Below are 21,387 nucleotides of genomic sequence, written 5' to 3'. Positions count from 1 at the left end.
AGCAGTAGGCTAATAAAAGTGCTCATACGACAGGGTTCATCAGCCTTATCTTGGAATAGCACTCCTCCTTTGTTTCTTTCTCTCTCATATTTCACATCGGCGTACACTGTTTTGCCGTCGCGTGACTAGCCTCAACACCTTTTTAGAAAAATTAATGAACTTTGTATAACGCAGGCTTTCGACTGTCATCTACCAGCGTGGCAAGTGTGTTACTCGTCCACATCCTGGCTTCCGTTCCGGCACAGCCGAGTGCTGTTTCCTCCAGTCATCATGTGTTTACTTTTGTAATCTCACAACTTCCGACACCACCCATTACTCCGGGCAGGCTTCTCAGCATTCACAACTTTCCTATGGTCTGCAATGGGCTTGCAGTCCTTATTTCAAGAACAGGATGTTTACCTACAGCAGATGCTTCGCGAGTTTCCTAGAGCACTCGCTATTCTGCTTATTCCACTCTTTCTGATATATTCATCTATCTTTGCCTGTGTCAAGAACCGCCATTCCATCTCCCAAGTTCTCGCCGCGGGCGCAATCTTCACACTCTGGTGCAGTCCACATGCCGCCCCAGTAAACTGCGGCGCCGCGCGCGCTCTCCTTAACTTCCCAAGTAAGCTTCGCCCCCATACGGCGGCACGAGAAGGGAGCAAGTAACACTTTACAGTCGCAATCGGCACCATGAAGCTACTGGATGTTCTCATTCGCCGCGACAACCTCCCCGAGTACACCGCTGGCCCGAAACCCTCCGATTCGATATTCGCCCTAATCCTCCTAACTGAACTTCGCTACGAATCGTTCTCACCTAATTACGTCCGCCTACCAAAACACATCAAACTGTTTTCAGAGCCTATCCAGCTATGCATTCACGCAGCAGCGTTCGCGGTGCTCCAGTCACTCCCGCAAGTGCCCCCCGTCCTAGCCTACGAGATCCTGCTTTCGCTCTACATCATCTTCACCTCAATGCAGCTTCTCCTCCGCTACAAGAACTCGCCACCTCTCTTTGCGCCTCTGTATCTCATAGACAGCTTCTCCGGCTTCTGGGCGGAGACTTGGCATAACTGCTTCACGGCCCCCTGCATGACTCTAGCATACAGCCCCATCTACAAGCTCGTCCTCGCATCGCGCCTCCCCAAATCTGTCGCCAGGGTCGCGGGGGTACTGGCCTCCTTTTCCTTCATGGCCATCTTCCACATGTACACCCTGGCGCCATTGCTGTCGCAGGAAGGCGTCAAGCGGATAGGCTTGTTCTTCGTTGTCAACGGAATCGTCACCGTCATCGAAGTAGCTGTCTGGGGAAAGAAGAGGCACTGGGTTCGAGCTGCGCTATCGTGGATTGGGGAGTTGGTTATTGCCAGCTGGGTCGTGATGGCCGTCCCGTTCGCGGAGGGCTTGATGAACTTGGACTGGCGGGGGATTTGCAGACCTAGAGAATACATGTGAGCCGGAACGGTTGCTTGAATGAATACCCTTGGTCTTGACGCTTCGTGAGTACATTGCCGGTGCTACGAGATACACTTACACCCCTTTGCTCCTGTCTGAGGTGGCCTAGCGAGTTTGACATATACTCAAAACGATAGGCTTGGATTCCGATTAGGTTTCTTGAAATTTGTCTGAGACACCACAGACAGCGGTCGAGCAGTGTACACTGAGCTGGACATGTCACATGCTGTCAGGTTCTCCACCAACTAGAAGCTTTCGTGAAGCGGACTATGGTTACGAAGGAGCTCGTTTTTAGTGCTGCATAACCAAAACCACATAACCATTTCACCAACCTCCAGTGCCCACCACGAGGCTAAATAAATTGTGGAAAAGGGCTCTACGCTTCTTAGGCATACATTATCCTATTCTTCCAGTCATATGCTCTTTTATTTTAGAGTGTGGGTGCAGTGCACGGAAGTTCAGAGCAGCTTAGCATTACTTCGGTCATGCAACACTAAAAACGAGCTCCTTTGTAGCTATGCGGCGGCACGGCTGGGCGGGAAAAAGGTGGCACACTCAACAATTTCTCTTCTGTGTAGACTTGTCTGCCAGTGCTTGGAGGGCTTCAACGTTTTTTCAACTGGCCCAAGGCGAAGATTTTCCATCACGCTGAGTATCTGAAAATGCATGGAAGCACCCCAAACAGTGGCATCCACGCATAGGCACCCATTCCCGCAGCTTGCTTAGACTAAGAGTGCCACTTTTTTCATGCCCCGAGTGGGCGGTTGGGTTGGTTGATGGGGCGAAGCTTTGAAGAGAACAACACGGACCGTAGGAAGTGACAACTCGGTCTAACATTGCCTTTGATATAAGGTACAGGCTTTAGAAGCCATTTATGAGCACCTCTTCAACTCGATCTACAGCTTCGTGCTCCTCTCAAAGCTAAACAAGCTCCTGCCCTCCTTTTCGGTATCCTTTCTCACCCAGCCGCTTCGTCCGATTTGCTCTTCAGATTGATTGGACAGTTCTTTCAAAGTCTTCGCATCTGCGTCGTTTGCCAGGAATCGGTGACCATTGGCCTTTAACCGACCGACGATGTAGCCTCTCAATAGGCTGCCGTCACGGTTGTACTCCACCGTGTATGTCTGACACAACCCTCGTCAGCATTTGGTTTCTCTTGCTACGAGTTGACAGGTATCGACTTACCTCAATCGTCGCCTCTCCCTCCGGGTGCTCCTCGATTGGTGGAACAGGAAGATCTGATAGCAGTTCAGGTAGCGGATTTTTGCTAGGATACGCGCTGCCGTTCTTCCTTGGTTGCGAAGAAAGGCACACGACATGCTGGTAGCTCATAACGCCGCCATTTGCCAGGACGAGGCCGTATTTCTTGTCGCCCTTCCGAAGCTGTCTTACCATTTCGGTTAGAGCCTAGTAAGGTTAGGATATATCACTGGCGCCGGTGAACTGTATCCGGAAGAACCTACATGCATTGAATAGTTGTTTCCTTCAAATATCGTTAGTCAGAGTTCTGCTTTCCATTCGGATACGCTTACCTGCGCCACCGAAAGACGTTAATCCTCCGAGGAGAGTAATGGGCTTCGTAGGGTTCTTGATATCCAGGCCCAGATGTTGACAAGCAATCTTAGGGACGATCGGGAAACACGAGTAGAAGTCATACAGGTCAATGTCGTCTTTCGTGAGACCGGAGATCTCTAGGCCGGCATCTATCGATCTCGAAATACACGGGCTGGCGTGGAAATTTGGCCGTTCCCAGACTGAAAAGGAGTCGATGTCAGCTTTTTTGGCCTTCATTTATAAATGTGAAAGCAGCCTTACAGTTATCAACATCTTTAGTTCCCGCACCTCCTAAGGGATATATCCACCGACTCTCGGGAATTCCAAGTTCTCTTGCGTAATCGGTGGAAGTCAATATACAAGCTCCGGCCAGATTGATGGTATTGAAAGCATTCATCAAGAGCGGATCTGCGGTGCGTGTTAGCTGATGTTCTGGTTGAAATGCCATGGGCCATACACGGAAAACAAATCATTCGATTCTTTTTTGTCACAGTAGCAATAGCCTCTGGAGACTCGGCAGGCTTTCCGTAGTTCCAAGCAACAGGATTATACTCAGCTACTTTGGCAAACTCGGAATACAGGATAGCTGACTCCTCGGTATTTTGCTGAATGGACTGGCCGCGATGTGCTCGAAACGCATTCTCATAGATCGGATAGACTTGAATGGGTAGACCGATGGAGTGGATGGAGCCAAGATCTAAGGTGTGTGAGCAAGTAATATCCAAAAGCGAGTCCGAGCACGCCTACTTTTTCGTAGAAGATCAGTATTGGAAGCAGTAAAGACCGAATCAACATTCTCTGCGGGTTTGGTCCAGCCAGGGGGCGGCATCTTTTTGGCGACAGCGCAAGCAGTTACTAGAATATCAAGAAGATGAGTTGAGCACATGTTTTGCCGACTATTTCATCCATGGAGACAACGTACGTGAAGCCAAAGCCTCGCCGCCGGTGACTACTGCCACCTTCGCCTCGCCGACAGAGATACGGCGAGCAGCTTCATCAAATATCTTCCCCGGCTGATTTCCTCCATGTGGGCTAACATACTTGTAACGTGAATTTACGCCCAGGTCCTTCGCAATGAGACCTGCGAGGTCTGGATATGGCCAAGTCCAAGTCTCTACCACGGCGATGCTGTCGATGCTTGACTGAAGAGTAGATGCAACTGCGGATGGAAGATCAGTGTCCTTGATGGCTAGACGGATGGCCTCGAGCATCAGCTTGGCAGGCTCAATAGCATCTTCCAGCTTCTGAGACCTGTTCTTGAAGTCGCCCACTCCAATCACTACCGGAGTCGCCATGATGATATTGGTTAAGATGTCTGGAAGTGATAATGAGAAAGGACCAAAATCATTTAAAGTTACATCTGCCCTGGAGTCCTGTAAGTTTTAGACAGTAATTCGATGCATGCTGCGTGGTCATGCCTTCCTTAGTCAGGAGGGGAGGAGAGCTGTCAACCGAGGTCAGACGAACCGGGTTAAATACGGTCAGCATCGATAGTATACAGGTGTAACGTTTCAAGCTCCTTTGTATGATGGATTTACTTTTCGACTGAATCATTGAAGCAAACGCAGAGTCTAGCGACCTCTTCGTTTTCTATGGCTTAGAAATACACCTTTATAGATAAAGTGAACTGTGAGTTCGTTACTAAGGTAGGGTGAGACATGAACAGAGGAAGACACAGACATGCGACAACCTTTGGCCGTAGGAAACATGAATGCATTACTCTTCCACGACTGGAGCACGATAACAGTGCGATAATGGCGCGAGAATAGTGAATGGTTTGCAGCGGCTAGGCCTGCCCCCTGCCGTAATGCGGTGGCGTGGGTTGTTTACGCTCGGCGGTTCATGGGGCAACCACGACACCAAAAACTTCCGCAGTCCCCATCGCGCTCCGACCGCGACCTCAAACTTTGCTGCCGCAGCATCGATACACGCCGCCCCGCGCCCTACATGTATGGACAGCTACTAACACAGGAGACATTCGTTACTCTGCTCTTGCACCGTACATAACATTTACAACAATGGCGACCGCTTCGCCCACCCCCCTCGGCGCTTATAACCGCATGCGACAGCCCTCGACTCGACCCTTTTCGCGACGAGACTCGCCGCTCTCCGTGCTTGGGCAATCGCACGGCTTCTCCGCCGACGCGCCCATGATGCAGAACATCAACATTGGCGACAGCTCCGACGACGAGGTGCCCCAGCCCATGAAGCTGAGCGCCCTGACAACCGCCCTCCTCGCTCAGAACGAGATCAACTCGCCCGAGAAGCAGACCCGGAGGCCGAAGCTGCGCATATCTCGCAATGGCTCGGGATCAGAATCAAATACGCCAGTCCAAAACACTATTACGCCAGCGCCGTCGTTGCGTATCAAGAGAGTTCAAGTACGCGGAGCGCCTATGAGGAAGATACGGCGGACGCCACAGGGAGATGATGACCACCCACCGTCGCAAGACCAGGAGAATCTCCCGCCATCAGTGATCAGGCAAGAGTCAAAGGTGGAACCCATAATGATGAAGGTCGAGAGCATTCAACGGCCAACTGTGCAACAGCCCTTAGCTCAGCGCGAAGAGAAGCCAATGCCACTATCCCAGGTCAGCGTCAACACACCCCGAAGACCAGCGCCTCCGCCACCTCCGCCCAAGATGTCAGTCCTGGAAACTGCAACGGCGGCAGCGGGGGCGGCGACTACAAGAACTCGGGAGCGACGGAAACGGGGTCACATGACGGTGAATGGAAAGCAATACTCGCATATGGGGAAGCTCGGGAAGGGTGGAAGTTCGGAAGTCTATCGAGTTATGGCGGAAAACACGAAGATGTTTGCATTGAAGAGAGTAAAATTAGAAGACGCTGACGAATGCGCTGTACGTGGTTATAAGGGTGAAATCGATCTACTGCGGAAATTGGATGATGTCGAAAGGGTTGTGAGATTGTTCGATTGGGAGGTGGACGAGAACAGACAAATCCTCAGTGTCGTAAGTTGAGCCAGTCTACGAAGTCACACGACCAGCTTTTCTAACGAAAGCGACAGCTTATGGAAATTGGCGAATCTGATCTTGCGCGCGTTCTGCATATGAAACTCGATCCCGAAGACGCAAAGCTCGACCTGTGTTTCACGCGGTACTACTGGAAAGAGATGCTCGAGTGTGTGGCTGCGGTGCACGAGTACGACATTGTGCATTCTGATCTCAAGCCAGCCAACTTCCTATTATGCTCAGGGCGGCTAAAACTAATCGACTTCGGCATCGCAAACGCAATTGATATTGACAACACTGTCAATGTCCACCGGGACAGCCATGTAGGAACACCCAACTACATGTCGCCCGAATCTCTGGAAGACACCAACGCGGGAATGCGAGCGCAGCCTGGCGCTAGTTTGGGAAAGATGATGAAACTAGGGAAGCCAAGTGATGTGTGGAGTCTTGGATGCATCCTCTACCAAATGGTATACGGACGGCCTCCATTTGCGCACATTCCGAATCAGATCCACCGCGTCATGGCCATCGTAAACCCCTCCGTCAACATCGAATACCCGCCGACAGGCGTTGGCGGTGTCAAGGTGCCCGCCGGCCTACGATCAACGTTGCGACACTGCCTCCAGCGAGACGCCTCTCGCCGACCTTCAATAGCTTCTCTCTTAAACGAAAGAGACCCATTCCTGTACCCCGACGCTGGCGAAGACCTACGAATCCCACAAGAGCTGCTCGGCCAGATTATCCAACGCGTAGCGGACAGGTTTAGAGATCCAAAGAAGGGACCACCAACCGATGAGGAAATAAGACAGTACCCCGCGAGTTTTTACTTAAAGATAAGAGATTTGCTGGAAGTTGGATAGCTGCTCGTCTATTGGTTATAACTCTTTGAAGAAGCATGCTTTCACGAGTTCCTTTTATTCTTCCTTTCTCGAGCATTCTTCGCGGCATCGAGCGTTGGAGCTTGCGGTTTCTTTCCAAGCGGAGCGTTTGGCTTGTGGAGTTTTGGATTCCCTCGTCCCTTTCCGGTTGGATATCCCAGCCTTGGTTATCAGGCTCTTGTCCTACATATTGTGTACTTACCAAGATCCTCACGGGAGCTTTTCTCGCTCTTCGAAGGGGGCCGTTCGATTACACTCCCCTGTACATATTACTTCTCCTGTGCGCTCAAGAGCTTTGTTTGGCTAGTAGTGAGGCTAAATTATATCCTAACTCTAAATCCTACCATTTTCCACATGTCCTTACGATGTATCCACGCAATGTCCACCAGTTTAAACATAAAATGTGGTAAAAGTCCCGCATCGAACCGTCTGATCACAAATTTCGTAAGGCCCGCGTGCTCCTCTGGACCTTGCGTGGCCCCACGACGCGACCACACAGCCTAGACCCATCTCCTGCTCTAATACAAGTAAAAGCAGCGCATCGAACCGCATGAAAGTCAGTCTAGGAGACGCCAGGTGGATACGTCCACGCTATGTGAACGCGCCATATATCTGCGAAGCGTAAGCCCCTTCCTTACAAATTTATGAGTAAGAGGAACGAAACAAACCATGTGAAGCTTGGATTGGCAGACCTCTTGTCGGGGAGACAAGGACGCTAGGTATTTACACGGCGTACAGCCTCGCTGTGCTCTGATGTTGACAAAAGCAACGAATCGAACCGCATGAAAGATGGGCTAGCAGGCGTTGGGTGAGGGGTGCAGGTACGCTGGGTATGTAGGCAGCGGGGGGTCTTCTCGTCCGTTAATGTTCGCAAATGTAACGAATCGAACCGCGCGAGAGTTACTTTGATAGACGTTGGGCGGGGGGAAGATAGGCACACTAGGTATCTAGACAACGTTGAGCCTTCCTGTCCGCTAATGTTAACGAAAGTAACGAATCAAACCGTGGAGAACTAAATTCGTTAGACGTAGTGTGAGGGATATAGGGGCGCAGCCTACCCCTATCTAGGGCCGCAACGTCGAACCCCGTCGGTCTCTAATGTCCACAAAAGTAACGAATCTAACCGTGCGAAGTTCAATTTGTTAGACGTGGGGTAGGTGGACAACTGCAACAGGCTGCGAAGTGCATTACAATGGCCTTCATGCTTGAAGGTATGTTTCATTCGATTGTCGTAAGCCACTCTCGGAGCCTCGTCCACACCAACATCCAGGTATCTTTTCTGACTCCTAGCTGAATCCATGACTACAAGCGTATGTACGCGCTCGGTCACCATCACCTCGCCTCAGACTTTTCGATTGAACCGCCGGCGTCCAGACTCTCCGCAGTGATCCCAAAAAGACTGAATACCAAACGCCTTACACCAATGTATGCTTAGAAGTTCTCGTTCTCCTTACGCAGCCGCTCGAAATTCATAGAAGTAGGGCGTTAATGCAGCCATCATTTTCCGGGTTGCTGGAATCTGTTAGCATCATCTCCGAACCACTCTTGAATCAATGTTTGGCTGAAAGAGATTGACTTACTTCGTGATTTGGGCATAACGTCCCCATACGACTTTGCCTCCCGCAGTAACCAACCCGAGATCGCTTACGTTCACCTCTATGATCGTGCCCTTAAGGTACATGTTAGCGGGTTCTCATGAATAAGGGCTTTTTTAAAAGACAGATACCAGATCCTCTGGTGTTAATTGTCCTTGAGTGCCACCCAAATCGTGTTTGAGACACCATTTTGGCTTCTTTCGGTGTTTAAAGCGACTAAAATGGGTGCTTAAACACGACTTGAGCCTGTGTTCAGGCACGACGTGAGCCGTGTTTCAACACAGTCCTAGGAACAATGACACTAGAGGACTCTGGTATGTGTACAATGACCTACCCGAGTGAGGACGCCGAGCTGTGTGTACATCGGGTTCTGAGGGTTCTTCTTGACGGATATGATGGGAAGCTGGACTGTGACTGCGAGCTCGGTGTGCGTGACATTGGCCTTCTTGTACCGCAGTCCCATAGGTCGAATAAAGCGCTCGTACTTGACAGGTCGGCGAGTGAAATCAGGCCCAACGAAAGTCGGCTTCGTAACAACCCTTTTCCATCCCTTCTTTCTGTTTCGACATCAGAATCGACACTCTACTGAGTAGTATAGCTGGGACGGATAGGAGATACTTACTGTGTCTTCTTTCCGGTCTTTACGACCGAGAACATCTCCTCCTCAGATATGCCCTTGACCTTCGCTACAGTTTATCAGCAATGTCTGAGTGCAGCGGTCGGGTCGATCTTACGTAGCGGGACGCTAAACCTGGCCGCCTTTTCATTGCGCTTCTGCTTGATTGCGCTGCTGAGCGCCTTCGCATTCTTCTCAGATGACCGATCCAGCAAGTATTGCGGCAAGGGCGTGGACGACGGCTCGGCGGCTTCGCTGCTCTTGACGTTTCTTTCCTCGTGCGCCCTGATCGTCTTCTTCATCTGGATCTTCTCCTTCCTCCTCTTCTGCTGATACAGCTTCGCACGGAGACCTCGGAAGTTCTGCGCATTTTCGCTGCCCTTGTGCTGCTCACGGGCTATGCGCTTGCGTTTTCGTTCTTCGTAGTCGAAGCTGTAGGATAATTTAGTACCAGTCGCTCGGGAATACTGTTCGTGAGACCTACCGCTTGCCATGCTGCTTGGCATGCCTTTCCATATACTCATTCTGAGGCATTGTAACGGTAGTACTCCGTTGGTGGAGAGGAGGAGATGATTCTTGCTGGAGGGGCGGGAATCCGAGAGGTTGAAAAGAAATCGGGCTGGCGCCAAGATTTCGCCGGCCGGATCAACCAATCCGCCGTCTACAACTTTCGACTTGGGCATCTCTTCGGCATCGACATTCAACAGCTTCAGTCCAACATCTCACCATGATATGCCGCCGTGCTCTCCTCGAGGCGCGAGGCGCGTTCTCATCATCCCTCAGGCCTCAACTCCGCGCCATCACAACCGTCTCTCACACCACCGACCCCTCGAGCATCCCCGAAACTCTCGTCAATCCCGGCTCCATATCCAGGAAGTCACCCAAATCCGCCGCCATTGACTCTCAATCGAGCTCTCTACCTACGGCCATACCACAATCTCCACTCTCATCGATCTCCCAGCACACCTCCATCGAAGCCCCCGCAACCCCCTCCGCCCTCACAAAAAGCGTCAAAGAGCTCCTCCCTCTCCTCCGCGCGCAACCCCCATGGTACATTACCACCCACATCCACGGGCGCCCCTACCTCGTCACAGCCGGTGACACGATCCGCCTCCCTTTTCGGATGCCAGACGTCCAGCCCGGCGACATCCTTCGGCTCAATCGCGCTACACACATCGGCTCACGCGACTTCACGCTCCGCGCGCCGGCGCCGATAAAGGGGACGCGGGACGGGCCGGGGAAGACGCTGTATCTGGATGAGAGGCTATTTACCTGCCGGGCAACGGTGTTGGGGACGGAGAGCGAGCCGATGCGGGTTAAGGAGAAGACGAAGAGGCGGCAGCGGCATATTAGGACGGTGAAGAGCAAACATCGGTATACGGTTTTGAGGGTTATGGAGGTGGATGTTAAGGATGTGGGAGAGGTGGAAGAGCCATAGGGAGAGTCAGAGACGTCGAACGCATCAATTGTATAATCTATGTCAAGGGATATTGTGACGGGCAACATTGGTCAGGTTTCTGATTCATGTATATAAAGGTCTCTCCGGTCTCTTTGGACCGGAATCTATTACTCTACTAACGGGTATATCGGCGTCAAGATTGAGGTGCACCTTCGAGATGCTCCGCAAATCCTGCTGTCCATTTCTTTCTTGAAACCAGCGAAGGCTGTGGAAGAATACCTGGGACCTTGCCTACCTTCAGAGCCAGCCGGACCAACTAACGTCACATAACGTATGTCGCCATGATATATTTGCATTCTCTGAAAGCCTGCGCCTCAATGTACCATGTGAGCTGCATAGTAGTCCTGTTAATGTTAGAAAGAGAGCGATAGGTTTTCCAGCTGCCAACTCACAGGATACTGCGTCTGTATCATAGTCGTCACCTTCTCCACCTCCTCTGACAGACTTTGAACATTCGCATCCCATTTCCTCAGTTCTCTACCAACAACCCTCTCCGCGTGACCAGTCTTCCTCTCTCCACTACCTTCGCCCTCGAAGAAGATGAATCGGTCAATCTGGTCAATGTGGCCAGCCAGCCGCCCTTGTTCTATCATTTGTGCAGCATATGTCTCAGCCCGTTCGGCATCCACACCAAGTAACTCCCCCAGTTGGTCAAGCCCGATGTTGTTGTAGAGCCGTGAAGCACCGAGAAGATTGTGCTCCAACACGGCTTTGTCTAGAACCGTTGAACCGTCCGAAGTTTTCGCCAGTTGATGAGGCGACAGCTTCTCAGCGAATGTCTTGACTTCTTTGGGAGACAGCAGCCTATCGAAGAATATCTTCTCCAGAATGCCAAACTCCTCGACCTGCGACGCCCGGTCGTCTTTGTACAGTCTTGCTAGTGTCCGGCCACGCTGGGGACCAGCAGGCGCGAGAACAGCACACACGATGGCTGCAGATAGAGCTCGCAACCGCTCATCCTCGTCGATGATGGTCTCGAAACTCAGGTTCTGGTAGGCCTGGCTAGCTTCAAGGAAGCTGCGCTGAGAGTCGAGGATCCTGGCCCGACTAAGTTGGAATTGCAACCTGGTTTCCTTGTCGTGCACTCCAAAGAGAACATTCTTAACGCGATTGATATAGCCAAACGCATTCGTCGGGTCGTCCTCCTCTAGATAGCACCGCACGATCCGAATCCACACCTTCGCCTTGTCGTCGTCCGACACCGCGCGCTGGGACGAGTCGAGCGTTATCCTCTGCAGGATCTGCGCAGAGCTCCGGAAGTCCTCCTGGGTTTCGTACGCATCCGCTAGTATCTCCTTGATTTGAGTGTCCTGCTCTTCGTACGAAACTACTTTGGGCGCGAGTAGCTCGAGCACTTTCTGCCCCACTTCGATTTTGACATCTGGATCCTCTACACGACGGAACTGGTCGACGAAGGCGGCGAGAAGTGGACGGGAGGCGACTATGCCTAGGGAATCTCCGAGAAGTGATCTGACGTAGGTGATAAGATTGGCTGCTAATGTGTCTGGGGTGGACGTCGTGAGGATTGCTTGGAGGAGCTCGTTGTAGCCAGCAGACTTGTCGGCTGCCGTGGAAGACTCCACCCGCGCGAGGGCTGAAGGGACGTCTAATGCGGGCATGGTGGGTGGTGTAGGAAGGAGAGTTTGGGGTTGGTGCAGGTGGCGTAGTTGGAATAGTCTGATGATGCGGAGTTGGCGGAGGTAATGAGGGGAGCTCCAGCTAGGCAACAAGTCAACCACGGCAGAAGCTAATTAGGTCTCATTCACAACTTCAATCACTAGGTAGAAGGGTTCGGAGAGTAGTAACAGCATCTTAAAAGATGCTTCAGCTGCAAATATATGGATTCACGATTATGCGCAACCTGACCGAGAGTTTTATGTGGTCGACAACGCTAACGCTATATGCAGCTCCACTACAATCTTCATTTCTTGACCACCGCTTTTTTGACCTCGGTTTTCTTGACCTCAGTTTTGTCCGACGTGGCCATACGCGTCTTGTACTCTCGCGGACTCTCCATATCCTTTGCCCTCTGCCCACGAAGCCGTTCCCATAACGAAGGTTGTGTCCATATGCCCTTTGTCGCTAGACGCGCCTTCTTCTCTGCCTTCCGGTATTTCTCCTCAAACTGGCCAAACTCCGAGCCACTTTTCGCTTCATATATAGTCGCCAGACCACTCTTGAGCATTTCCAGCCCCACATCCCGCCTGAAAAGCCCTTTGCGAACAAACACCGTGGCTATGACCCGGTCGTATTGGTCGCGTCGATATATCTTAGCTCTCACGCGCCGGTTGAGTATGTATGCCGATAGCCAGTCGTAAGCTTCTTTGGAGTATGGTTGTGCAGGGTGTCCGAAGTGTGCCATTTCAGGTGCATCGATACCGGCTATGCGGATGTGAAGCTGAACATGTTTGTGAGCACGAGCTTCGGGGAAGTGAGTGCGAGTACATGATACTCTGGTGCACCGAGACATACAGTCTTAGCAGACAGCTCTTCCCGCTTTTTGGGCACCATCTTCCATGGAAGCCAGCCCCATCCTGCTATCCTCCCTCCCGGCGTATGGAAGAATCGAAAGTTGTCCGCGTCTCCAACGCTCGTCACTTTCCCAAAAAGACTCCGCCGCCTGAAAAGGTCTGGTTTGATATAGTTGACACTAGGTATTCGCCGGAGGTAAGATTTGTACAGCCGAATGAGTGTAAGTGTAGTGATCGTGAGGAGGACCGAAGGGACAACAGTCCGCGCTTCAGTGTACTGCGACCAGTCTGTCGCGTTCAAGCTCTCAGCCCATGATACAGGGCGTTTACTGTCGCCGTCATCGCTATTGTGCGGATTCTGCGACCAAGGCCATCGCATTGTTGGCTCTGCTTCGTGGTGGTGCCGATGTTGGCCTGAGATCCCTGACCGGTCTTTAGTAGACCGTCATTTGTGCACGTGCCCGCGGCTCGGACTATCAACTTGAGCCAAAGACATATATACCGTCACTTCGATACTTAGAAGGCGAGGAAACTCGTTGGTTGATGTGAACATTATTTATGAAGTGATATATTCTAACGATATCTTTTTCTAAGCTATTTCCAGTATTTAGCGTACTAGGAGTTATATTGCAACTATCTATTTCGAACCTTCGCTCGTTCGGCTCTTCAACTTCGTCCACCCGTTCACGCCCCTCGCTTTCCCCTGTCCCGCGCCCTCGGTCTCAACAGCTGCGGTGGCGGCCGTAGCCGCTGCAGATGTGGCCACACTCATCACACTGCGGGTATCGTCTGTTAGACCCGTGTTCCTCCGCTTTGGCCCAACAAGGATGGGCTCTTCAGCGATCACATCGTCCATGCCGTGCCACTCTTTCTGGTCTAGCACCTCCCAGCCTTGGACTTGCTGATCGGCAAGTAGCATAGCCTTCAAGCTGTCAACGATTTTGGGTGGTGTCAATTTCCAACCTCGGAGGTAGCCCGCATTTTCAGCGGCCCCGAGAAAGGAGTGGGATGTGCCATGAGAGAATTCGCCGAATTTGACACTCGCTTTAGAAGGTTGTGTCGGCGTTCCGGTTTGACTCCTGCCAGCACCGGATGTGGGCTCTCGTAGCGAATCGTTTCTGGTCGTTTCTGGTCGATGGCCCTGCTCAAGAAGAAGACGGAACAAGTTCTTTCCCATGGAGCAGACATCTTCCCAGTCGTTGAACTCATCCTGCATGCCTTGGGTTCGGCACAGCCAAGCTACGTCGTATGCCAGGAGTGACACTCCTTCAAGAAACATAGCGTAGGCTTGCGGATCCTGCGTAGCCAGGTCCATCAGCGGTCGGTCAATGAATAGTGTTCGAGGATGCGGGAGAGGCCTGTGGTGCTCAAAGTTTCGCGATGCATCAGGGCTATTGCTCGTCGAAGCTGTTGGCGTTGACCCCGGGAAAGGTACGTCTCGAGACTGATAGGATGAGGATGGAGAGAATATTGTTGGAAGGGGATAGTCTCGGTGTGCTAGTGTGATCTCGGCGGGAAGACGGACGGTAAGGTAGTGAGATATTTGAACCACGAGCTGAGCTACAGCTGTCATGGAAGCCGAAACCTCAAAGAACGAAGCATCTGAGGAAAAGGTTAGCTATTACTCACAATTTCGCTAGGCTGAACCTACTGTTCAAGTCTCGAAGATCGACGATTGGAAGGGTATCGCCCGGGCCGATGTAATATACATCGTACAAACCCCCGTCTTTAGCCTTCCGCCACTTCTGCTTCAAACCAGAGAGCTTGGCAGCTTCTTCACAGAGTGTTACGCGAGCCTTTACGGTACCGCTATGATACTTGTCCCAGCTATGTTCCGTTTTCTGGATGGTCTCTTGTACTTTATCCAGCTCCTTCTTTCGTCGAGCAGTGATGTTATGCCCAACCGACTGGAGATCAGAGCGACGCTGGGCAAGGACAGCCTTTCGAGCAGCGAGATCCTTTCTAGCTTGCTCTATCTGCTGGTGAAGCATAGTAGCATGCTCGTTGATCTGGGTTGTAGTCTCCTTAATCAAGGCTGTTTCAGCCTTTGTTTGCTCCAGCTCCGCGCCCATGGTGCACTTTTCCCGGTCCACCATTATAGTTGTGTGCGAGTTACGGATGCTGTAGTGGGTTTCTGCACTCTCATCTCCCTGGACTACGGCGGTGACGCGCTTTGCTTCTTTCTCGCGTTCTAGGAGGACTTCTGCGAGCTGCGCACGGTAGGGGAACAGGGTAGCTCGGGCGCATGTTGCGCAGTTAAAAGGTGACAATTCGGAGCCTATGGCCCTCGTACAGATAGTGCACTCCATGGTGCTTGGTGGGGTGGGCGGATCGAGGTTATCCAACCGATGGTGGTGTATGTGCGGAGAGCGAAGCTGTAAGGCAGCATGGTTGCGGCGGGCGGCTCTCAGGGTATTTAACGCTCCATATTCACCAGCCTGCTATTAGTTGTGTTTTGAAAGTAGCGACAGCCAAGAACGTAAGGGCGAGTAGTGAATATAAGCGGCGTGTATTTGTAGGGGCGTTGTGGCGGAGTGAGCGTCTTTTCGGCGAGGTGTAGGTAAGGTGGGAGGTCGGTCATGTTCCCCCAATGACGCCTGCCCCAAATGCAGAACGCGGACCTCCACGCTTACCTCCGTGCCTCAGGCTCCGCAAGCCGCCACCAGCCACAACACAGGGTCACGCTTCTCCGCGCATGGGAACATGATTTGATCATTCACTCACATACAGCAACTGATCCTGCTCCCCACAGCCCTTCTATGGACCTTCCCTCATCCGATCTCTCTGACCCGCCAACATCACCTGCATCGTGCGGGCAACCTGCGATTCTGAACGTGGTTACTAATCGCAAGAGGTCCTACGCCGAAATGGTTGATACTCGACAGTCCAAGAACGGACGAGCTAAGGAGCCCATCACTGCACGAAGGGATGAGGGCTCACAGAGCCCAACACTTACCGCGAAGGGTGAAGGGCGATCATCTCCAGACTCGCAAGCCACTCAACGCCTGATCCTTTCGGACGAAATCGATGCGCCAGAAATGAATGGAGCCGAAGCAACAGAGCTCGTTGACCCGTCGGAGAGGATCGAAGACTTCAACTGGGGTGAACTCGAAGACCGATACCATGAAGCTATGGACAAGAACATAGATGTCGAGCAACAGCTCACGGAAGAGTGGGCCAATCTCATGAATGTAATCGGCTCCGTCCTGGTCTAGCGATTGCCTTCAAACATTGACCTTGGACCACAGTTCTTCAGTATATGGCAAGATGCCAGCAAGCACCACGAGGTCGACCGCTCGTTCAGACGGTAAAGCCATTTGTCAATCGCTGGATCTAGGAATGCAAGTGTTGATATATCATGCAGCCTTCGGACCCGGATGGCTCACGTGCAAAACTCGGAAGAGAATCTCGAAAAAACGAGGAATCACTGTAAGTGACGCTTTGCTACGGCTAAAGAGCAGGTACCCATCTGTGCGCATAGACTAACCGCTATGTAGACATCCATGTTGTCAAGGCCTTCGAGAGTGCGTTAGATCTGCTCAACGCGCGCTGAAGTCAATGACCGACGTGCTTCTCGGGTGCTTTGGACCTTACTCTTCATCACCGAGGATGGCAACAAGTGTTCACTTCCGACGTCTCCCTGACTGTCTGCGGGATAGGTGAAAGAGTCCGTTCAGTAGCTGCGTCGACTCCGGACCTTCACCAACCGGCCCCCGAAGATGTGTGTCCGAGTTCTGAGTTTCATCTGAGAGGGTGTACTATACTGTAGGCGTTGGCGGCATACCCTATGTTTAGTACTGCTGACTATTTGTTGTTTGATTTGCACATGCATAGCGTTGCCTGGCGTTTGTTTCTGCACCATATAGCCGTGGGGGTTCCTACTTCTTTCCAATCAAGCTTTCTATCTAAATGCCTAATCCATCATCTACTCTTCTAGTGAGCCAGGTCTATTTTGCCCCTCGGGCCTAGTGAGCCTTAATGGTGACTGTATCGCATCACAATAAATCAAACTGCCCACAATGAAAAAAAGTCTATGTAGTCTCGGATAGAAGGTCGCTGGCCGGTGATAATGCCAGCAAGAAATGTACAAAAGACATCAGATGCAAAGTAACTAGCGCACGACTCGCGCGGGTATGCAGAGATGCGAATCCAAAAGCTTTTCGAACGTTGAGAGCATATCAACACGAACGCTCATAGCAGAGGGTTAGATCGGTACTCTGGCACAACGCCGTTCGTCTGGGACTTCTCGGCCTGATTCTCGGTATCGAGCTCGTTCTCAACCGTGGGTTCTTGGTCCATGAGCCATTTTTCAGCCTCGAGTGCTGCTACGCATCCAGAGCCTTGTCACATGTTAGCTTTTGACTTTTCCGGGCGAGGATTCGAGGTTTACTAACCTGCACTCGTGATGGCCTGTCTGTACCGCTTGTCTTGTACATCTCCAGCAGCGAACACTCCCTCAACGCTAGTCAGGCCTCTACCAGCCTGTGTGATGAGATAGCCATCTTCGTCCATCTCTAGCTGCCCCTTGAAGAGTGCGGTTGCTGGGTCGTGTCCCACGGCATAGAACAACCCTCTCGCCTCGATTTCTTGCTCTTCTCCAGTGACATTGTTCTTAATAACGAGAGACGACATGAGCCCATTCTTCTTCTCGTCGCCCTTGATCAGCGTGGCGCTGTGATTGAACTTGACCTCAACCTTCGGGTGCGTCGTCAAACGGCGCGCGTTTGTCCTGCTAGCCCGTAGCCTGTCCCTCCGTACTAGGACCGTCACCTTCTTAGCCTTCTTGGTCAGGTATAATGCCTCTTCAACAGCGGAGTCGCCTCCACCAATGACAACCAAAGCTTGGTCTCTGAACATCGGCAGCGAGCCATCGCAAACAGCACATGCTGACACACCATTGCCCCAGTACTTGATTTCTCCAGGCAGATCCAGTCTTCGAGCCTTTGCGCCTGTCGCGATTATCACTGAGTCCGCGGTGTGCACCTCCGGTTCGATCTCATCGTCGTCGCCCATGGGGTGTAGCCAGTATTTGAAGGGGCGGGTCTTCAAGTCGATTTTCGCGACGGTCTGGGATACGATCTCGGCGCCACATGCTTCAGATTGCTCGCGCATTTGATCCTACATCGCGAGATGTATTAGCTGGTTTCCTTTCAGCTTGTAGGGAAAAGCTAAGGCTCACCATCAACGTTGCTCCCTGGATCTTCTTGAAGCCGGGAAAGTTTTCGACTTCATCCGTGGTAGTCAGTTGCCCGCCGGCAGCAATTCCGAGCGCGAGGAAGCCCTCGTACAGGACCGCTATTCCTAGGTTAGCTATCGTCCACACCGCCACAAAGAATCGGAGTACACACGATTCAGGTCAGCCCGAGCAGCATAGATGGCAGCTGTATGGCCAGCTGGGCCCGAGCTGTAGTTCTGCTTGTCAGTGTATGTTGCCAACGAAGAGGTGTCGCGTGTGGGGAAGAAATGACGCGTTGGACGTACCCAATGACTGCCAATTTTGTTAGCGATGGACGTTCCAGTTGTAGACTGGAGCTAACACTTACTGACTACTTTCGAGTGCATGTTCCGGGAGCCTTTGGCGATGGCAAACAGAGGTTTAGGAAGTTGAGGGAGCCCCGCGGCGGCCGAGTTTCGCTGCTGGAACGATGCGGCTGCTGCGATCGGGATTGCGAGGGAGGAGAATAAGGGAGAGGCACTGGCTCTGCGAAGAGTTGAGGCGAACAGGATGGCGACTGGCGAGGTAGTTTGCTTTGTTGTGTTTATTCACTCGGGCACGAGGGGCGTTGTCCGAGGCTGTCAAAGACGGCTTTATAGAGCCAGTAGTGGGGGAATCCTTCAGAAGACCGGTGAGCGGTGACAATTACTCTAGCGCAGAGCGTGAGGCGCGGCGTGGATGCGTGAGGGCAGGGAGTGACAGATATTGAAGTAGTGGATGGTGTCGAGTTACAAGACAAATGTAAATTTGGCTGCGATATCGCCATCGATGCCGATGGCCGTCTGGCCTTCGCCGCCCTGCTTACGAACCGCGACTTCGAGACCTCTGGGGATTTATCACGCCCGAACCTCCACCGACGTAGCATGTCCCACCTCTATTTGTCCATGCGGATTCTGGACCCTTCGTCCGGTGCGTAATTCACGAGCCGAGCCGAAATAATACCTGCGACAAATATGTGCCTCGGAACCTCAGCCGAGCAGATACGGAGGAGGTACCAACACTGGCCAGGCCTGGAATCCATTGCATTGTCATAAGTTTGCACGCCCTCGTGGTGCTCCAAGATATGTCCATGTATTTAGACGAGATGTGAGATGATTGAACAGATCAGCCAATGAGCTTTTGGCCGTCTAAGACACCAGAATGGTGCATACGGACTGGACGTGTGACCTACTGCTCCACGTCGTTATCAATATATTCAAGCACCGCAAGCACCGGTGACGAAGTATACGCAGATCCATGAGGAGGCATGTTCACGGCGATATGCGAGTTCTCACGTATTGCAGCAGGCTTCATGATTCCGAATCAGTGTCAGCCCTATTTGCGCCAGACGCGCTATGTGTACCACTAGTCCTCCGCACCCGCTCGCTTTCGTAAGTTCTCAATACCGTAAAGAATGTCTTGCACAGGACTTTGCTTCCCAGGAGTTTCCGGATTTACTACTTCTGCCTCCCTTCCAAGCAGAGCATCCGCTTGTGCCTGGCTATTAAGCCGTTCAAGTGTCACATCTAGCATGGATGTAAGATTCCACCCACCACTTGAACCTAGCGAGAATGCTTGCATCCGACTTGGGACGTCCTATAGCAATCATTAGATATGATCATAGAGAGAATGGTAAGTGGACACTCACGTCTTTCTGACGCAGCATTGTGGCAGATCCGGGTGCACGTGTCTGGTCGATAGACACCACGATGAACTCGGTAATCGGACCAGACTCCAGGAGCGTCAAATCCAGAGGGTTTCCGGTCAGTGGGAGCGTCTGTTGCAGACTGGAGACCTTCTTTCTGCCGTCGATGATAAAGTGAAACAGGGCTGGCACCCCCTCACATGTCACGAGAACACTATCCTATGCTCAGGCTTAGTGATCCGTATGGGCTAAAGCAATAGGAGAGATATTACCCTTGAGAATGTAGACGGAGCCGCCCAGATGCCTGAAACGGCGACTCTAAGGTCTCCTTCACTCTCCTGTGGCGATCCAGCATGTTGGGGATGTGCTTTGAGGAAGTCGAGCACTGGCTGCTTAATACTGATTCGCTCCAGCACACGACAGCTTAGCCAATCCCAAACAATGAGATCGTCGTCTCCACCGCCGGAAATGAGATCCCCAGACCTCGACAGACAAAGTTTGCTGACGAACTCCCGGTGACCTTGACAGAAACCTTCTATGATGTGAGACTGTGGCGGTCCTCGAGAAATGCGAATATGTTCGTCGCGATCGGCAGTAAATATGTAGGTACGGGGCTTTGCTCCTGTCTTTTCTCCTTCGACTTCAGCGTACAGAATTTCAGTAAGCATTGACACATGCCCTAGAAGGAGGTCATGTTTGAACTTCAGGGGCTCCTTGGTCTTGGGCTGAAGTTTTTGCTTGAGCTGGTCCTCTAGAGCCTTTCGATTTCGTCCCGAGTGGACTGTAAGCGGGGTCGCTGTAGGAACGAAGGATGCTGATGTCTCCTTCTCCTGTGCGGCCACGGCAATGTCGTCGGCATCTGTGGGAGACGGTAGGAGCGGGAGTGCGTAGACATCTCCGAACTTGTCTGCACAAAGAATAGTCGCGTCATTTTCGATCATTGTGACTGCGCATGGACGCTTTGGCATAGACCTTGAGCTATCAGTTATGTCATCGTCCAATTCAACACACCAGTCTCACCTTTGACTCAAAGGTTCCAGTCGACCGGTGAGATCGAGGCGGAATACACGGAGACATTTGTCTTCTGCAGTGACAGCAACTAGATGTTGGGAATTGCTAGTGACCAGTAATTTGGATACATTGGGAGGTTCTTCTGCCTGTTTCGATAGCTTCACTTTCTTCCCAGGTGGTTCTTGCGATTCGTCTGCTTGCACAGGCTCCTACAAATGCTTAGTCCTCACTCGTTGTGCGTGACAATTTTCTGCCTGAGAAACCCAGGTCAACGTTTCATCAAAAGACCCAGCCCAAGGGGTTTCACTCACTGCAGATTCTGAACTCTTTTGTGATGACCAGACGGAAGTACCACCGCTGGAATGACTGCTATAAATTCTCGGACCACTTGCAGCAAGCAGCAGCCATGAGCTCTGATCGTGCGGGTCTGGTCTACACACCCGAACGCACTGGAAAGGAATTGCCATTCTTTTTTCCGTACGGATGAAGTGTTGTTGGAGGACTGTAGTTAGTTATGTGATGTGCATAAATTGTTCAAATTAGCCATCCCCAAGG

At 51.9% G+C, this 21,387-nt stretch overlaps 11 protein-coding genes across 11 annotated transcripts; 4 read left to right on the top strand and 7 right to left on the bottom strand.

Annotated features, from left to right (window-relative positions):
* Nucleotides 1-408: 408 nt before the first annotated feature.
* On the top strand, nucleotides 409-1,454 carry BDZ99DRAFT_448507 (uncharacterized protein; the record flags this gene model as incomplete). The annotated part of the gene is made up of 2 exons (XM_033718069.1): nucleotides 409-607; nucleotides 662-1,454. The coding sequence occupies 2 exons, from the start codon at nucleotides 409-411 to the stop codon at nucleotides 1,435-1,437; spliced, it is 975 nt and encodes a 324-aa protein (XP_033573854.1). The 3' UTR covers nucleotides 1,438-1,454.
* Nucleotides 1,455-2,333: 879 nt separating this feature from the next.
* On the bottom strand, nucleotides 2,334-4,286 carry BDZ99DRAFT_479266 (uncharacterized protein; the record flags this gene model as incomplete). The annotated part of the gene is made up of 8 exons (XM_033722225.1): nucleotides 2,334-2,561; nucleotides 2,623-2,844; nucleotides 2,901-2,920; nucleotides 2,970-3,191; nucleotides 3,253-3,399; nucleotides 3,449-3,688; nucleotides 3,739-3,846; nucleotides 3,914-4,286. The coding sequence occupies 8 exons, from the start codon at nucleotides 4,284-4,286 to the stop codon at nucleotides 2,334-2,336; spliced, it is 1,560 nt and encodes a 519-aa protein (XP_033573853.1).
* A 723-nt stretch (nucleotides 4,287-5,009) lies between these two features.
* Nucleotides 5,010-7,186, top strand: BDZ99DRAFT_422166 (kinase-like protein; the record flags this gene model as incomplete). Its single annotated transcript, XM_033716973.1, has 2 exons — nucleotides 5,010-5,963; nucleotides 6,020-7,186. The coding sequence occupies 2 exons, from the start codon at nucleotides 5,010-5,012 to the stop codon at nucleotides 6,821-6,823; spliced, it is 1,758 nt and encodes a 585-aa protein (XP_033573852.1). The 3' UTR covers nucleotides 6,824-7,186.
* An 838-nt stretch (nucleotides 7,187-8,024) lies between these two features.
* Nucleotides 8,025-9,632, bottom strand: BDZ99DRAFT_465646 (TGF-beta-inducible nuclear protein-like protein 1). The gene is made up of 6 exons (XM_033720595.1): nucleotides 9,537-9,632; nucleotides 9,171-9,484; nucleotides 9,059-9,122; nucleotides 8,771-8,993; nucleotides 8,422-8,510; nucleotides 8,025-8,353 (listed from the first exon to the last, which is right to left on the bottom strand). Exons 1-6 carry the CDS (start codon nucleotides 9,584-9,586, stop codon nucleotides 8,311-8,313), a joined length of 783 nt encoding a protein of 260 aa, XP_033573851.1. The 5' UTR covers nucleotides 9,587-9,632; the 3' UTR covers nucleotides 8,025-8,310.
* Nucleotides 9,633-9,773: 141 nt separating this feature from the next.
* Nucleotides 9,774-10,481, top strand: BDZ99DRAFT_422161 (uncharacterized protein; the record flags this gene model as incomplete). The annotated part of the gene is made up of 1 exon (XM_033716972.1): nucleotides 9,774-10,481. A coding segment is annotated over exon 1 (702 nt), but the record flags the coding sequence as incomplete, so codon positions are not given.
* On the bottom strand, nucleotides 10,417-12,189 carry BDZ99DRAFT_465643 (COP9 signalosome-like protein complex subunit 4). Its single transcript, XM_033720594.1, has 2 exons — nucleotides 10,904-12,189; nucleotides 10,417-10,855 (listed from the first exon to the last, which is right to left on the bottom strand). The coding sequence occupies exons 1-2, from the start codon at nucleotides 12,128-12,130 to the stop codon at nucleotides 10,826-10,828; spliced, it is 1,257 nt and encodes a 418-aa protein (XP_033573849.1). The 5' UTR covers nucleotides 12,131-12,189; the 3' UTR covers nucleotides 10,417-10,825.
* A 114-nt stretch (nucleotides 12,190-12,303) lies between these two features.
* BDZ99DRAFT_465642 (SNase-domain-containing protein) lies at nucleotides 12,304-13,382 on the bottom strand. The gene is made up of 2 exons (XM_033720593.1): nucleotides 12,984-13,382; nucleotides 12,304-12,909 (listed from the first exon to the last, which is right to left on the bottom strand). The coding sequence occupies exons 1-2, from the start codon at nucleotides 13,359-13,361 to the stop codon at nucleotides 12,433-12,435; spliced, it is 855 nt and encodes a 284-aa protein (XP_033573848.1). The 5' UTR covers nucleotides 13,362-13,382; the 3' UTR covers nucleotides 12,304-12,432.
* A 237-nt stretch (nucleotides 13,383-13,619) lies between these two features.
* BDZ99DRAFT_500922 (uncharacterized protein) lies at nucleotides 13,620-15,502 on the bottom strand (the record flags this gene model as incomplete). The annotated part of the gene is made up of 2 exons (XM_033723764.1): nucleotides 14,634-15,502; nucleotides 13,620-14,584 (listed from the first exon to the last, which is right to left on the bottom strand). The coding sequence occupies exons 1-2, from the start codon at nucleotides 15,289-15,291 to the stop codon at nucleotides 13,620-13,622; spliced, it is 1,623 nt and encodes a 540-aa protein (XP_033573847.1). The 5' UTR covers nucleotides 15,292-15,502.
* Nucleotides 15,503-16,050: 548 nt separating this feature from the next.
* BDZ99DRAFT_366395 (uncharacterized protein) lies at nucleotides 16,051-16,523 on the top strand (the record flags this gene model as incomplete). The annotated part of the gene is made up of 4 exons (XM_033714751.1): nucleotides 16,051-16,173; nucleotides 16,231-16,289; nucleotides 16,347-16,411; nucleotides 16,480-16,523. Coding segments are annotated over 4 exons (291 nt in total), but the record flags the coding sequence as incomplete, so codon positions are not given.
* A 485-nt stretch (nucleotides 16,524-17,008) lies between these two features.
* On the bottom strand, nucleotides 17,009-18,642 carry BDZ99DRAFT_87398 (thioredoxin reductase). The gene is made up of 6 exons (XM_033728987.1): nucleotides 18,526-18,642; nucleotides 18,464-18,470; nucleotides 18,331-18,386; nucleotides 18,162-18,277; nucleotides 17,377-18,100; nucleotides 17,009-17,322 (listed from the first exon to the last, which is right to left on the bottom strand). Exons 1-6 carry the CDS (start codon nucleotides 18,542-18,544, stop codon nucleotides 17,174-17,176), a joined length of 1,071 nt encoding a protein of 356 aa, XP_033573845.1. The 5' UTR covers nucleotides 18,545-18,642; the 3' UTR covers nucleotides 17,009-17,173.
* An 899-nt stretch (nucleotides 18,643-19,541) lies between these two features.
* BDZ99DRAFT_523443 (tRNA methyltransferas-like protein) lies at nucleotides 19,542-21,299 on the bottom strand (the record flags this gene model as incomplete). The annotated part of the gene is made up of 5 exons (XM_033725803.1): nucleotides 19,542-19,772; nucleotides 19,825-20,040; nucleotides 20,094-20,793; nucleotides 20,842-21,041; nucleotides 21,144-21,299. 5 exons carry the CDS (start codon nucleotides 21,297-21,299, stop codon nucleotides 19,542-19,544), a joined length of 1,503 nt encoding a protein of 500 aa, XP_033573844.1.
* Nucleotides 21,300-21,387: the final 88 nt, after the last annotated feature.

The sequence above is a fragment of the Mytilinidion resinicola genome (assembly GCF_010093595.1).
Source record: "Mytilinidion resinicola strain CBS 304.34 unplaced genomic scaffold BDZ99scaffold_15, whole genome shotgun sequence".
NCBI classification, from domain to species: Eukaryota; Fungi; Ascomycota; class Dothideomycetes; order Mytilinidiales; family Mytilinidiaceae; genus Mytilinidion; species Mytilinidion resinicola.
Note: the sequence above shows the minus strand (reverse complement) of the source record. Positions and strands in the feature narration are given on the sequence as shown.